The 13,846-nt window shown below is 45.6% G+C and overlaps 1 protein-coding gene across 3 annotated transcripts in view; it reads right to left on the bottom strand.

Moving 5' to 3' along the window:
- Nucleotides 1-12,826: 12,826 nt before the first annotated feature.
- The window catches only part of PLCG2 (phospholipase C gamma 2), a 201,715-nt gene continuing 200,695 nt past the window's right edge, over nucleotides 12,827-13,846 (bottom strand). For all 3 annotated transcript variants that reach the window (XM_073605904.1, XM_073605902.1, XM_073605903.1), the window contains one exon: nucleotides 12,827-13,400. In XM_073605904.1, the coding sequence (XP_073462005.1) occupies nucleotides 13,358-13,400 (43 nt within the window). In that variant the 3' untranslated portion in view covers nucleotides 12,827-13,357. The remainder of the gene's footprint in view (nucleotides 13,401-13,846) is intronic.

The raw sequence follows: 13,846 nt of genomic DNA, 5'->3' as shown, positions 1-13,846 counted from the left end.
GGGGGGGGGGGGAACGACACACAGAGACCTTATTGTTGAGGATACAGCACAGGTAATAGTGACAATACTGCGGTGATTTCACTGCTGGGCAATCATGCGTTATCTCCCTGTGTATGGATGGCCCGATCACTGGCAGGATCACCAGGTTTTTATAATAATGATAAAGGGAATAAAATAGGAAATAATCTAAGCTGGTGGGGGGTTTTAGGTGATTTTTTTTTTTTTCTATGATTTGCCTTTAGTTCTATGTTAAGTGGACCAATAATGTCCTCCTCGGATATGATCAGGTTTGTAGCAGTGTATGGCCTTTCTTCAACACACCTACCTCAATGTGTGGGGGGCCTTTAGGTGCCTTCACTTTTCTATTGATTTTGGTCTCTATAAATCTAAATTTTGGGGAAAATTCTAAACTACCTTTACAATATCCCCATACCTTTTACAGTGGGGCTCCCCCATCACTGCATGGGTGAAATGCTTGCTTTTGAGATGGGTACTATTAAAAAAATGTTCTACCTACCCTATACATTGCTTATCCCCCCCCCACGGCAGCTGGCACTCTCTTGCCAAAATTCCGGGCTGTGGGCGGGCCCTTCCTGACCCAAAGCGGATCTTTGCTGCTCTATATGAGTACCACGAAGTAAAACCTCTATGTAACTCATTTTTAATATTCAAAGCAAACCCCCCACCCCATCTATGTCTCCATGCTTCATTTTGCTGGTTGTGGCCATCTTGAGTAAGGGCATTCATGTAGCATTTACATCCTGGAATCCATCTGCCCTTAGCTCAAGGATGCATGCAGGAGGGTGTGCTTAGCTGAGAAAGCCCCTCCTCCTTTCCTCCCCTCCTGAAGACTCCTGAGATGTATGACATCATTTGCCTAGGCAAGAAACCAGGAAGTAACTGAAGAAATGTTTAAAAAAAAAGTATAAAACAAGTAAATATAATCTACCTTCCTATCGATTTACTAAAGCTAGCAGCATGAGGATTACAAATGGTCAATTTTGATTGGGAGAGTGAAGTTCTTCTTTAACCCCTTAGAGCTGACACCTGCCGGGCCGGTGCTTATCATGTGACCGCCGTGATTGGCTGTCACGGTCGGTCCCATGATCGGAAAGTTCCCGATCGCAAGCTGGGAATGGGAGCTTTCTGTTAGCTGTCAGTATCTGCCGGGAGCGAGCAGGGCACGCGCTCTCAGCACAGCTCTATTGGTGCTATTGCATGCAAATATGCAGCTACTCAGCAAATCGGACCTGAAACAGTGAATGGAGATGCACCAGACTCCTGCTGTGAGCTGTTCTAGTGTGAACCCAGCCTCAAACCCGCATTTTTTGCATGCAATTTTTATGCTTTTTTTTTTTTTTTCTTTAAACAAACTGCATATAGCTGGTTGCTAAGGAGCCGGCCGCCGCCTCCTTAACAACTCATGAGTCATCCACTGTCAGCTGAATGTAAAAAAAGAAAAAAGAGTTGACAGAAAAAAAAATAATAAAACGGCGTTGGGTCCCCCCTGAGGGGCCTGCTATGGATTTGGGGGGGGGGGGCCCTACGCCATTTTTTTTCCTGGCAATTCTTTTTTTTTTACATTCAGCTGACAACGGATGACTCATCAGTTGTTAAGGATGCCGCGGCCGGCTCCTTAACAACTGATGAGTCATCCGCTGTCAGCTGAAGGTAAAAGAAAAAAAAGAATTGCCAGGAAAAAAATGGCGTAGGGTCCCCCCCAAATCCATAGCAGGCCCCTCAGGGGGGACCCAACGCCGTTTTATTTTTATTTTTTCTGTCAATTCTTTTTTTTTTTTTTTTTTTAACATTCAGCGGGGAACCTTGCTGACAGCTCATGACTCATCGGTTGTTAAGGACACGGCAGGCCGGCTTCCCAGCTCGCTCCTTAGTAACCAGCTATATACAGTGTTTTTAAAGCGAAAAAAACAGCAAAATGCATTAAAAATAAAAAAAAAAAAAAACAACATTTGCGTTTTTGGTGCGACTCCCTTGAAGTCTATTATACGCAAGACGCAATCTGCTGCAGGGAAAAAAAAAAGTCCCTGACCCTTTCCAACATACACAGCACTGCAAAACACACAGATGTGAACTCCATCCATAGGAAACCATGTTAAATGGACTGTAGTGTGTTTCCTGCAAAAAAAAGCGCATAGGTGTGAATGTAGGGTAAAGGACTGTGCAGAATTTTGTGGGAGGAGATTTACTAAATCTGGTGCAGCTGTGCAGAGTAACCAATCAGCTTCCAGGTTTTATTTTTTTTTTAAAGCTTAATTGAACAAGCTGAAGCTAGAAGCTGATTGGCTACCGTGTACAGCTGCACCAGATTCTGTGTTCTCCCCCTGTGTGACGACCAGCACTCTGTCATATCATATTTGTTTTAGTTCCTAAAAATGAATTCTGTATTAATTATTTCTGCAAATTTGAAACTGAGAACTTCCACATTTATACCCGGGTGCTTTTGTAACTAATGGGATATTTTGTAATTAATGTCATATAATTATAAATGTATCAAATAAAATCTTAACAGGTTGTGTGGCTGTTTTGTCTTCTTATAAGAGATTTTTTTTTGTATGTAATATGCCAAGAAAAATCCTAAACCTGTCTCCTCTTTCAGCATCTTCAACCACTTAAAGACCGGGCCTACGTTTTACACTTGGTGTTTATAAGTTAAAATCAGTTTTTATTTGCTAGAAAATTACTTAACCCCCAAACATTATATATATATATATATATATATATATATATATATATATATATATATATATAAAATGCGTATGTATGTATGTGTGTATATATATATATATATATATATAATTTTTTTTTATTATTATTATTATATTTTTTTATTAATAAATATATATATATATATAATTATTGTTATTATTATTTTTTTTATTTTTTTTTTTCTTCAGACACCCTAGAGAATAAAATGGCCGTAGTGGCAATACTTTATGTCATACCGTATTTGCGCAGCAGTCTTACAAACGTAATTTTTTGGGGGAAAAAATACACTTTTTTGAATAGAAAAATAAGAAAACAGTAAAGTTAGCCCAATTGTTTTTTTTTTTATATTGTGAAAGATAATGTTACGCCGAGCAAATTGATACCCAACAATGCCACGCTTCAAAATTGCACCACGCTCATAGAATGGTGACAAACTTTGACCCTTAAAAATCTCCATAGGTGAAAATTTCTACAGGTTACAAGTTTGGAGTTACAGAGGAGTTCTTTTGCTAGAATCATCGCTCTAACGATCGTGGCAAGGCCTCACATGTGTGGTTTGAACACCGTGTACATATGCGGGCGCAACTTACATATGCGTTCGCTTCTGCGCGCGAGCACGGTGGGACGGGGCGCTTTAAAAAAAAAAAATTCTCTTTTATGTTACATTTTATTTTTACACTGTTCTTTTTTAAAATAATTTTTTTTGGATCGCTTTTATTCCTATTACAGGGAATGTAGACATCCCTTGTAATAGAAAAAAAGCATGACAGGACCTCTTAAATATGAGATCTGGGATCAAAAAGACCTCAGATCTCATATTTACACTAAAATGGAATAAAAAAATTTAAAAAAAAAATATTATTATTTTTATTCCATTTTTTTTATTCCTCACATCTCACATTTACACTAAAATGGAATAAAAAAAATAAATAAAAAAAATTATTTATTTATTTTTTAATTAAAAACAATTCCCTTTTAAGACCATTGGGCGTAAGTGACGTTTGGCGTCGGTTCCGTCATCCAATGGTATGGAGTGGAGTGGGCGCCATCATTCCTTCACTCGACTTCATGCCTCTGAGAGGAAAGGATGGGATCGTCTCCACGGCTACCGATGGCTCGCGGTGAATCCGCCGCAGAGACCACTTTTATCTGGAAGCAGACCGCCCACCGTTTTTTAAAATACCTGCTGCCATAACAACGGTATTCAACATCAAAGTACTGACAGCAGTCCTACACCGCTCCAAAAATGCGGCTTGCAGGACTTTTTTTTTCCCCGTCCCGCTAGAACACCGCCCCAGTGTGAAGGCACCCGGCTCTCACACCGGGGGGGGGGGGGATTGAGACGTGGTTTTCAGGAGCTATTTCTAGCGCTAAAGCGCCTAACAAACTGCCTGAGTGTGAAAGGGGTCTTAATGAGTCGAAGCCGCTATCTCTATATGTGATCTGAATTGGTGAAGAGGTTCAGGGTGACATCTAAGCAGCCCCCAAAAATTCTGCTCGCATTTTGTGAGTGGAATTTGCGGGCTGGCGAGGAAGGGCTGCTGGAAGGGGGGGGGGGTGAGCATGGCGGCTGGCGGTGTTGAATGGGAGTTCTTCTCCCAGCGATCGCAGAGGGGAAGAGAGATGGGAGGCGCTCGGATGATCAGAGTGCGGGGAACACAGCGATGACAACTTTCATCTCAATTGCTGTATGTTCCCCGCTGCTCACCCTCACGTACAGCCCCGCCCACTGGCTGTGAACTGTAGTAGAGAGATCACCCGTCCCGGGATTGGACGGGTGATCTGTCTGTCTATCAAAGTTCCCTGGCCAGTAGGCGGGGCTGTATGTGAGGGCGAGCAGCGGGGAACATACAGCAATTGAGATGAAAGCCGTTATCGCTGTGTTCCCCGCACTCTGATCATCCGAGCGGCTCCCCTGTTCCTCTCCTCTCTTCCCCTGCACAGGCTGCATTGGTGGACACAGGCTGCATTGGTGGACACAGGCTGCATTGTTAGGCACAGGCTGCATTGGTGGACACAGGCTGCATTGTTGGGTACAGGCTGCATTGTTGGACACAGACTGTATTGGTGGGCACAGGCTGGCTGCATTTTTGGACGCAGGCTGCATTGGTGGACATAGGCTGCATTGTTGAACACAGGCTGCATTGTTGGGCACAGGCTGCATTGTTGAACACAGGCTGCATTGTTGGGCACAGGCTGCATTGGTGGGCACAGGCTGCATCGTTGGACACAGACTGTATTGGTGGGCACAGGCTGGCTGCATTGTTGGGAACAGGTTGCATTGTTGGGCACAGGCTGCATTGGTGGACAAAGGCTGCATTGGTGGGCACAGGTTGCATTGTTGGGCACAGGCTGCATTGTTGGTCACAGCCTGCATTGGTGGGCTCAGGCTGCATTGTTGGACAGAGACTGTGTTGGTGGGCACAGGCTGGCTGCATTGTTGGACACAGGTTGCTTTGTTGGGCACAGGTTTCATTGTTGGGCACAGGCTGCATTGTCAGGCACAAGTTGCATTGGTGGGCACAGGCTGGCTGCATTGTTGGACACAGGCTGCATTGTTGGGCATAGGCTGCATTGGTGGACAAAGGCTGCATTGTTGGGCATAGGCTGCATTGGTGGACAAAGGCTGCATTGGTGGGCACAGGTTGCATTGTTGGGCACAGGCTGCATTGGTGGGCACGGGCTGGCTGCATTGTTGGACACAGGCTGCATTGTTGGGCATGGGTGAGGCTGCATTGATGCACACAGGTAGGCTGCATTGTTGGACACAGTCTGCATTGTTGGGCACAGAATGCATTGTTGGGCACAGGCTGCATTGGTGGACACAGGCTGCATTGTTGGGCTTAGGCTGCATTGTTGGGCACAGGCTGGCTGCATTGGTGGGCACAGGTGAGGCTGCATTGTTGGACACAGGTAGGCTGCATTGTTGGACACAGGTAGGCTGCATTGTTAGGCACAGGCTGCATTGGTGGGCACGGGTGAGGCTGCATTGTTGGACACAGGTAGGCTGCATTGTTGGACACAGGTAGGCTGCATTGTTAGGCACAGGCTGCATTGGTGGGCACGGGTGAGGCTGCATTGTTGGACACAGGTAGGCTGCATTTTTGGGCATGGATAAAGTTGTTGTTAAAAGTTTTATGCAGAATTAAGTTATAAAAATAAATATTTAAGTGTCATTTCATGAGATCACTTATGATCGCGTGTTTAGGGGGCGGAATTAGTGGGAGGGTTGGGTGGGGCCACTGGGGGCGAGTAACCCTTGAGGCCTGGCTAGTAGCTCAGGACTTTACATTTTGATTCCTGATCTAAGCTACCAGTATTTTCAAGTGAGGAGGTGAGCAATGGATGCCTCGTATTTATTTTACAACAGGTTTCCTTTAACCCCTTCCCACCGATGTAACACAATATATGCGGCCTCATGAAAGTGGGCTTTTTTCCATGGGCCCGCATATACACTATATTACCAAAAGTATTGGGACGCTGCCTTTACACACACATGAACTTTAATGGCATCCCAGTCTTAGTCCGTAGGGTTCAATATTGAGTTGGCTCCGCCCTTTGCAGCTATAACAGCTTCAACTCTTCTGGGAAGGCCGTCCACAAGGTTTAGGAGGGTGTCTATGGGAATGTTTGACCATTCTTCCAGAAGAGCATTTGTGAGGTCAGGCGCTTGATGTTGGACGAGAAGGCCTGGCTCGCTGTCTCTGCTCTAATTCATCCCAAAAAGTGTTCTATCGGGTTGAGGTCAGGGCTCTGTGCAGGCCAGTCAAGTTCGTCCACCCCAAACTCACTCATGTCTTTATGGACCTTGCTGTCACTGCGATTGTCGCGAGCGGGAGAATTTGTTTTGGGTTGGTTTTTGGTGGTAGGTTATAGTAGTAACAGGAAATATACCGCTACATTTTAAAACTATTTTGGGCCAGTTTTCCATTGATAATTAAAAAAGAGAAAAAAAAAGAAGATGATATCCCTTTCCCTTTACCACCAAATGAAAGCCCAATCTGTCCTGAAAAAAGATGCAGTATAATCCACCCGGATGTACAAAGTAGTTGCGATGATCTGTACGGTTTTACTAACGTGTGTCAAAGTTGCAAAACTGTGCTTAGGCATTAACATTTGTTTTACCATTAGGTGAGATGGGGGTTAACCACTTCACATCCGCGCTATGGCCGAACGACGGCCACAGCGCGGACCTGAATTCCCGGGAGGCCGTCATATGACGGCCTCCCCTGTGCACGCGCCCCGTAGGGCGCGCACCGACCGCGCTGTGATCACTGAGTCACTGAGACTCGGGTGATCACCGATCCAAGTAAGGGGCCGGTCCCGGCCCCTTACCATGTGATCAGCTGTCAGCCAATGACCTAACAGTGCCCACAGTGCCACCTATCAATGCCCACAAGTGCCAGCTATCAATGCCCACCTGTAGTGCCAATCAGTGCCACCTAGCAGTGCTGCCCATCACTGCCACCCATCAGTGCCCATCACTGCCACCCATCAGTGCCCATCACTGCCGCCTATCAGTGCCCATCACTGCCGCCCATCACTGCCACCCATCAGTGCCCATCACTGCCACCCATCAGTGCCCATCACTGCCGCCTATCAGTGCCCATCACTGCCGCCCATCACTGCCACCCATCAGTGCCCATCACTGCCGCCTATCAGTGCCCATCACTGCCGCCCATCACTGCCACCCATCAGTGCCCATCACTGCCGCCTATCAGTGCCCATCACTGCCACCCATCACTGCCACCCATCAGTGCCCATCACTGCCACCTATCAGTGCCCATCACTTCCGCCTATCAGTGCCCATCACTGCCGCCTCATCAGCGTACATCAATGAAGGAGAAAAATAACCTGTTTTAAATTTTTTATAACGAAATATAAAAAAAAAAAAAACATTTTTTTTTTTAATTCAGTTTTTTACATTTTTTTAACAAAAGTAAAAACTGCAGAGGTGATCAAATACCACCAAAAGAAAGCTCTATTTGTGGTGAAAAAATGATAAAAATTTCATTTGGGTACAGTGTTGTATGACCGCGCAATTGTCATTCGAAGTGCGTCAGCGCTGAAAGCTGAAAATTGTTCTGGATAGGAGGGGGGTCTAAGTGCCCGGTAAGCAAGTGGTTAAAGAAAGAGACACTTGTATAAATCACTCCAAACCTTTATTAACATGTAGAAAAACAATTGTTTTTGTAAAACTCAAAAAAGATATCTGGCAACAATAAATGAAAGGTCGTCTTTTCATTACGCACATACATTTCCAGACACAATCCGAGGATCTGTTGGATCCTAACGCAGGCAGTTCATACAACGTTCGATGGACAGTGGAATGACATTTCACCGAATTGTGTAGACTCAGCAAGTCTGAAGTGAAAATTCCCTTATCATATTTAAACCTACACCATAAATAATACAAAATAGAAATGTATAAGTGCAAATAAGTACACCAAAAAAAAAAACCTTATAAAAGGGAGCCGTCATCCCAAAATAATAGCTGACAAATACGAAACGTGAGAAAAATATTTTGTGTCTGCTGATACTAATTAAGGTCAGATCTGCATACAAAAGTCCAGTCCGATGCCTTTACCAGACTTGCTTGTCATTCAGGATGGATAACATTTGCATGACATATGAAGATAAAGAAAAAGAAATAAAGATAAAGAAGAAAAGCCATCATTGCGCAGTGATATAAATAATATGGGACTGTGCAAACAATGTAATCCACTCACGTGTTAGTAGCAACTAGATCGCTTGTGATAAAATGGTCAGACAGCTGCAACACCGCTCATGCAGCATTCGCTATGTTATCGAACACGAGCGGCGCTGCCACTGACTCCGCCTCCCGCCGCGTTGCGTCACATGTCACGTGACTTTCTCAAGGGCAGGTCCTACTATTTATGGTGTAGGTTTAAATATTATGCACTAAGTCATTAGATTGGGTGGATATAATAAGCGCACCAACCTATTTTATATTGATTCACAGCAATGGTGTCACAGCACTAGTCGTTTGCAGCTCACATCTCCTTCATTGGTTTATTATTACACTCAGGATCCACATCAGCGCTTTCGTTTTCACTTTTTTCCCTTATCATAGCAGTTGCATCATATAAAACGGGGGTCAGGCATTTACATTTACAGAGGTCCAGTTGGTAAAATTTTCCTGCAGCAAAGATCCGAATCTTATGTTTGCACTATAATACATAACAGTAGCGTCCTCTGCCGCCCCCCCCCATTCATATCGCAACCCCCCCTTTACATCACAGACCCCCTTCACAGCAGTCCCACAGTGTCCTCAGTGCCCCTTCATGTCACAGCGCCCTATCACATTGCAGTCCCCTTCAGGTCGGTGTCCCCTTACACATCACAGTACCCCATTACACTGCATCCCTTCATAGTATCCCTTTAAACATCACAGTACCCCTTTACACATCACAGTGCCTGTTATCAAAGTGCCCCATTACACATCACAGTGCCCCTTTACACATCACAATACCCCTTATCACAATACCCCTTTACACATCACAGTGCCTGTTATCAAAGTGCCCCATTACACATCACAGTGCCCCTTTACACATCACAATACCCCTTATCACAGTACCCCTTTACACATCACAGTGCCTGTTATCAAAGTGCCCCTTTACACGTCACAGTGCCCCATTACACACCACAGTGCCCCTTTACAGGTCACAGTGCCCCATTACACACCACAGTGCCCCTTTACACGTCACAATGCCCCATTACACACCACAGTGCCCCTTTACAGGTCACAGTGGCCCATTACACGTAACAGTGCCCCTTTACATATCACAATGCCTGTTATCATAGTGCTCCTTTACACGTCACAGTGCCCCTTTACACGTCACAGTGCCCCTTTACACATCACAGTGCATGATATCATAGTGCCCCATTACACATCACAGTGCCCCTTTACACATCACCATGCCCCTTTACATGTCACAGTCCCCCTTTACACATCACAGCGCCTGATATCATAGTGCCCCATTACACATCACAGTGCCCCTTTACACGTCACAGTGCCCCTTTACACGTCACCATGCCCCTTTACACATCTCAGCTCCCCTTTACACATCTCAGCGCCTGATATCATAGTGCCCCTTTACACTTTACAGTGCCCCTTTACACATCATAGTATCCCATTACACTGCAGTCCCCTTCATGTCACAGTGCCCCGTTCATCTCCAGCCTCCCCTGCACCATCTTGCCAGGGCAAAGGCACTTATCAGCCTGGCCGTCCTCTCCCAGGTCCCCCGCCCGGTGCCAGTATCATCCTTACAGCAAGGGGGGGGGGGTTGCAGATCTGGATGGAGGGCGGGAGCTGACAAACATGTTAACAAGAAGGTGATCACCGGCTTGTTAACTTGAAAAGACTTCCACACTCTGTACAGATCTGCAGCACCTCCCGCCCCCCCCTTGCTATAAGGATGATACTGGCGCTGGGTGGGAGACCCAAGGATGAGGATGATAGCGGGAGACCCAGGAAGAGGAATCGACTGCTAAGCTGCACACCTGCAGTCCGGACAGGACTGTCACTCGGTGCGTGTCCGGACCGTGGTCCGCCATTTAGCCATCACTGATATAAGAAGGTTTCCAAAATGAGATCGGCTGAGACGGTCCTAATACCTTTTAGGTGGCCAAAATGGGTTGTTTAGATCGGGTTCCTTTAGTGCTCAATCGTCTTGTGTGTAAACCGTTAGGCCATCCATTATTGCTTGGTGGTGCGGCTCCAGGCTGAGCTGTAGGGTCCCACTGGCACTCAGGATAGTAGGGATGCCAGCGTAAGAAAAACTCATCCTGTGAGCAATGAACATACGTGTAAGACCGACGCTCACCATATGACCCCCGTCCACCCAGTGGGAGGGGTGAAATATGTCAGGGGGCGTGGCCTGAGGAGTGGCATCGACTGAGGCTTTCACATGTACAGTATACGCAGTAGCTGGCCCAATGTGGTTGTAGGAAGGCAGGTTTGATCCACCTGCCAGCTATTTTCTGTGCAATTTAGGCACTTTTTAGGCATTTTGCCAAGACACTCCTGAAGAACCCAAAAAGCCCCCCAGGGTGCCACAGCAACCTGGTTGAAAAAGAATGTTCTAGACCAGGGGGTCTCCAAACTGCTAACCTTCATCCAGTCCTTGGGGCACTATTCCTCCCACTGACACCAATAGCAGGGCATAATTTCTGACACTAACACTAATGATGGGGCAATATTCCTCTTGATAATAACAATGATGGGGCACTATTCCTCCCACTGATACCAGTGATAGGGCACTATTCCTCCCAGTGATAACAATGATGGGACACTATTCCTCTCAGTAATTCAAATGATGGGGCGCTATTCCTCCCACTGAGACCAATGATGGGACACTATTCCAGTGATACCAATGATGGGGCACTATTCCTCTCCGTTATACCAATGACAGAGCACTATTCCTTTCCATCATACCAATGATGGGACACTATTCCAGTGATACCAATGATGGGACACTATTCCTCCCCATAATACCAATGATGGGCCACTATTCCTCCCAGTAATACCAATGACAGAGCACTATTCCTTCCCATAATACCAATGATGGGGCACTGTTCCTCCCACCGACCAGAGGTGCTATGTAACTGGCCACCAACCCTGAGGCTCTCACTGATGCTGGGCCTTGGACATTTTCTACCCTCACAGTAGACTCACAGTAAACTTTAAAGTTTGGAGACCCCTGTTCTAGACCAACACCGGTGCCGGATCCCACAAATGCTCTTTTGGCTGAATATGAACACATTCCCACACGTACAATTCCAAAATCTTGGGGAAAGCCTTCCCGTGAGGGTCAAGACTGTTATGGCCACAAAAGGGGGTGGGGTAATCCATAATAATGCCCATGGTTTTAGAAAGGGGTGTCTAAACGGCTCATGTGGGTGTGATGGTCAAGTGCCCACTAACTTTTGTGCATTTAAGGTGCATTCGCACTAGGCACAGTGGAACTGAACCGAGCCTGAGTGCGGTTGTCCCCACTCCCCTGCCGGCCTGCACTCTATCTATTTCTGACTACACTATATACATCTACACTGATTTATAAGCAAGGGTTCCTGGGAATACTTACATCATCACCTCCGTCAACCAGACCAAAGTAATCCCTGCTTCTGTCCTCGGTCTTCTATGGAGAGTTCTGCGCCCCAAGCACAGTTTGCACCCGCACTGAAGCGAACTATACCAGACCACAAGTGAACCATGGCTAGGACCACCTCTTCCAAGTGGTCCAGGGCATGGTACACGTACACCCAACTGTTCCCAATGGTACTGGTCATGCTTAGTCTTCAACATGTAAAGTCAAGCCATGTTTGGTCTCAACAGGGTTACTTTAATGCAGCCTCGCTCAAACTTTTCAACACAGAGGAACCCTTGAAATAACTTTCTCAGCTTAAAATTCCTATATCTACAACTCATCATACATTAGTGTGATGGTCAGTGGGAAGAACGCTCCTTACACTCGTGGTCATTGAGAAGAATGATCCCCTTACAGATAGCTAAAAAGACCAATGGTGTCAGTGGGGACTTATCTGAGAGGCAGAAGCTGCTCATTGCTCAAGGAACCCCCTAGCAACCTCTGGAGGAACCCTGGTTGAGAAACTCTGGTCTAATGTAATGTCATGTAGTTTATACTTCACTTCCACTCTGTTCTCCTATGGAAGTACATTGATAGACTTAGTGCTGCCATATATCATTCCCATTCCCGGAGTGCTTGATGACTGGCTGGTCAGGTACCCAGCGCCTCTTCTCCTCGCTCCAGCGGGTGTGTACACAGATCCGGGGAAGGGAAACGCCCCTCCATACCTGGAAGTACCAGGTATTCTTTTTTTTTTTATCCTAACATCAAGGAAGTGAATGGAAGAGGACTATATGCTGCTGGTGGGGCCACCATTAAAGATAACCAGTTCCATTGCCCTGCATGGGTGAAGCACAGGTTCACTTTAATGACACTGGGAAGCACTCATATAAAACTGCAATATAAATGCCTGCCAATGGTCCTAATTCTATCCCTGAATTCATAATTAAATAAAAGTCTAGAAAAGAAATATACCCCATGAGATCTTCAGGTTACAAACTAACAGTTATATTTTATCAACCTTTTACATACACAGTTCAAGTATATCTTGTTGCCACACATGTACCACCAACGTTTCGTCTCGTCCCACCCGTGGCATGTGTTAATATTACAAACCATCTTTCCTGGAGAGTTGCATTTTCCGGGGCTTTTTGCAAAAACAGCTTTGGGTCTTTTTTTTTTGGTAGAGAACTTGGATCTCCATGTCGACAAACAAAAACAACATAGAAAACAAGATTATAAAGTTAATCCCTTGTTGGACCACATAAAACGAGACGAAAAAAAAAAACTTCATTGAACTTCAAAACCACCTCGAGGGTCTACTCCATCTCCATCAACAAAAAATGGCAGCAAGGAGTTCAAGTGTTGCAGACAATGCTCCAGTGATAAGTTCACAGTGGATTCTTTCATGGATTGTTGAAGGTTATCTAAGTTTCGATAAAGTTTCTTTGCTTCAAAAGGTTTCCACTTGATGTTCCAGGATCTGGAAGAGGACCGCCCCTCACCGGCATCGATCGCTATGAGTAAAATCTGCTGTTACTCACACGTTTCTCCCCTAGCCTTAAAAAAGGAGAGAACAATAAACAATTAGCACCATAATAAAGGCAGCTTTAGCTAACTCACTAATAAAGTCTACCTGGATGCATTGACTTTCATCAAGATTGGGAACTTCAAGAAACTTCAGGGCAAAGTGACGGAGACCCTGGAAACGGCCACTGATGATGAACTTTCCCGTGTCGGAGTCGGGAGCACCAATCCTGTGCAAGCTACATGTAGGATGGTTACAGAGTTACATAGTTAGGTTGAAAAAAACGGACACAAGTCCATCTAGTTCAACCATAAAAATAAATAAATGGTGTTGGAACTTACATGGAGCTCATGACTTCCACCCTCCCTTACATGACGCTGTTCAGGCCTTGGAGTTGGCCCTTCAGGCCCAAGTGCCACATCCCAGGAGGAGGTCACACGCTCCCCGTACCTGGAAGCACCGGGTATTCCTTGAAGGC

This window comes from Aquarana catesbeiana, linkage group LG11 (assembly GCF_042186555.1).
Source record: "Aquarana catesbeiana isolate 2022-GZ linkage group LG11, ASM4218655v1, whole genome shotgun sequence".
Lineage (NCBI taxonomy): Eukaryota > Metazoa > Chordata > Amphibia > Anura > Ranidae > Aquarana > Aquarana catesbeiana.
Note: the sequence above shows the minus strand (reverse complement) of the source record. Positions and strands in the feature narration are given on the sequence as shown.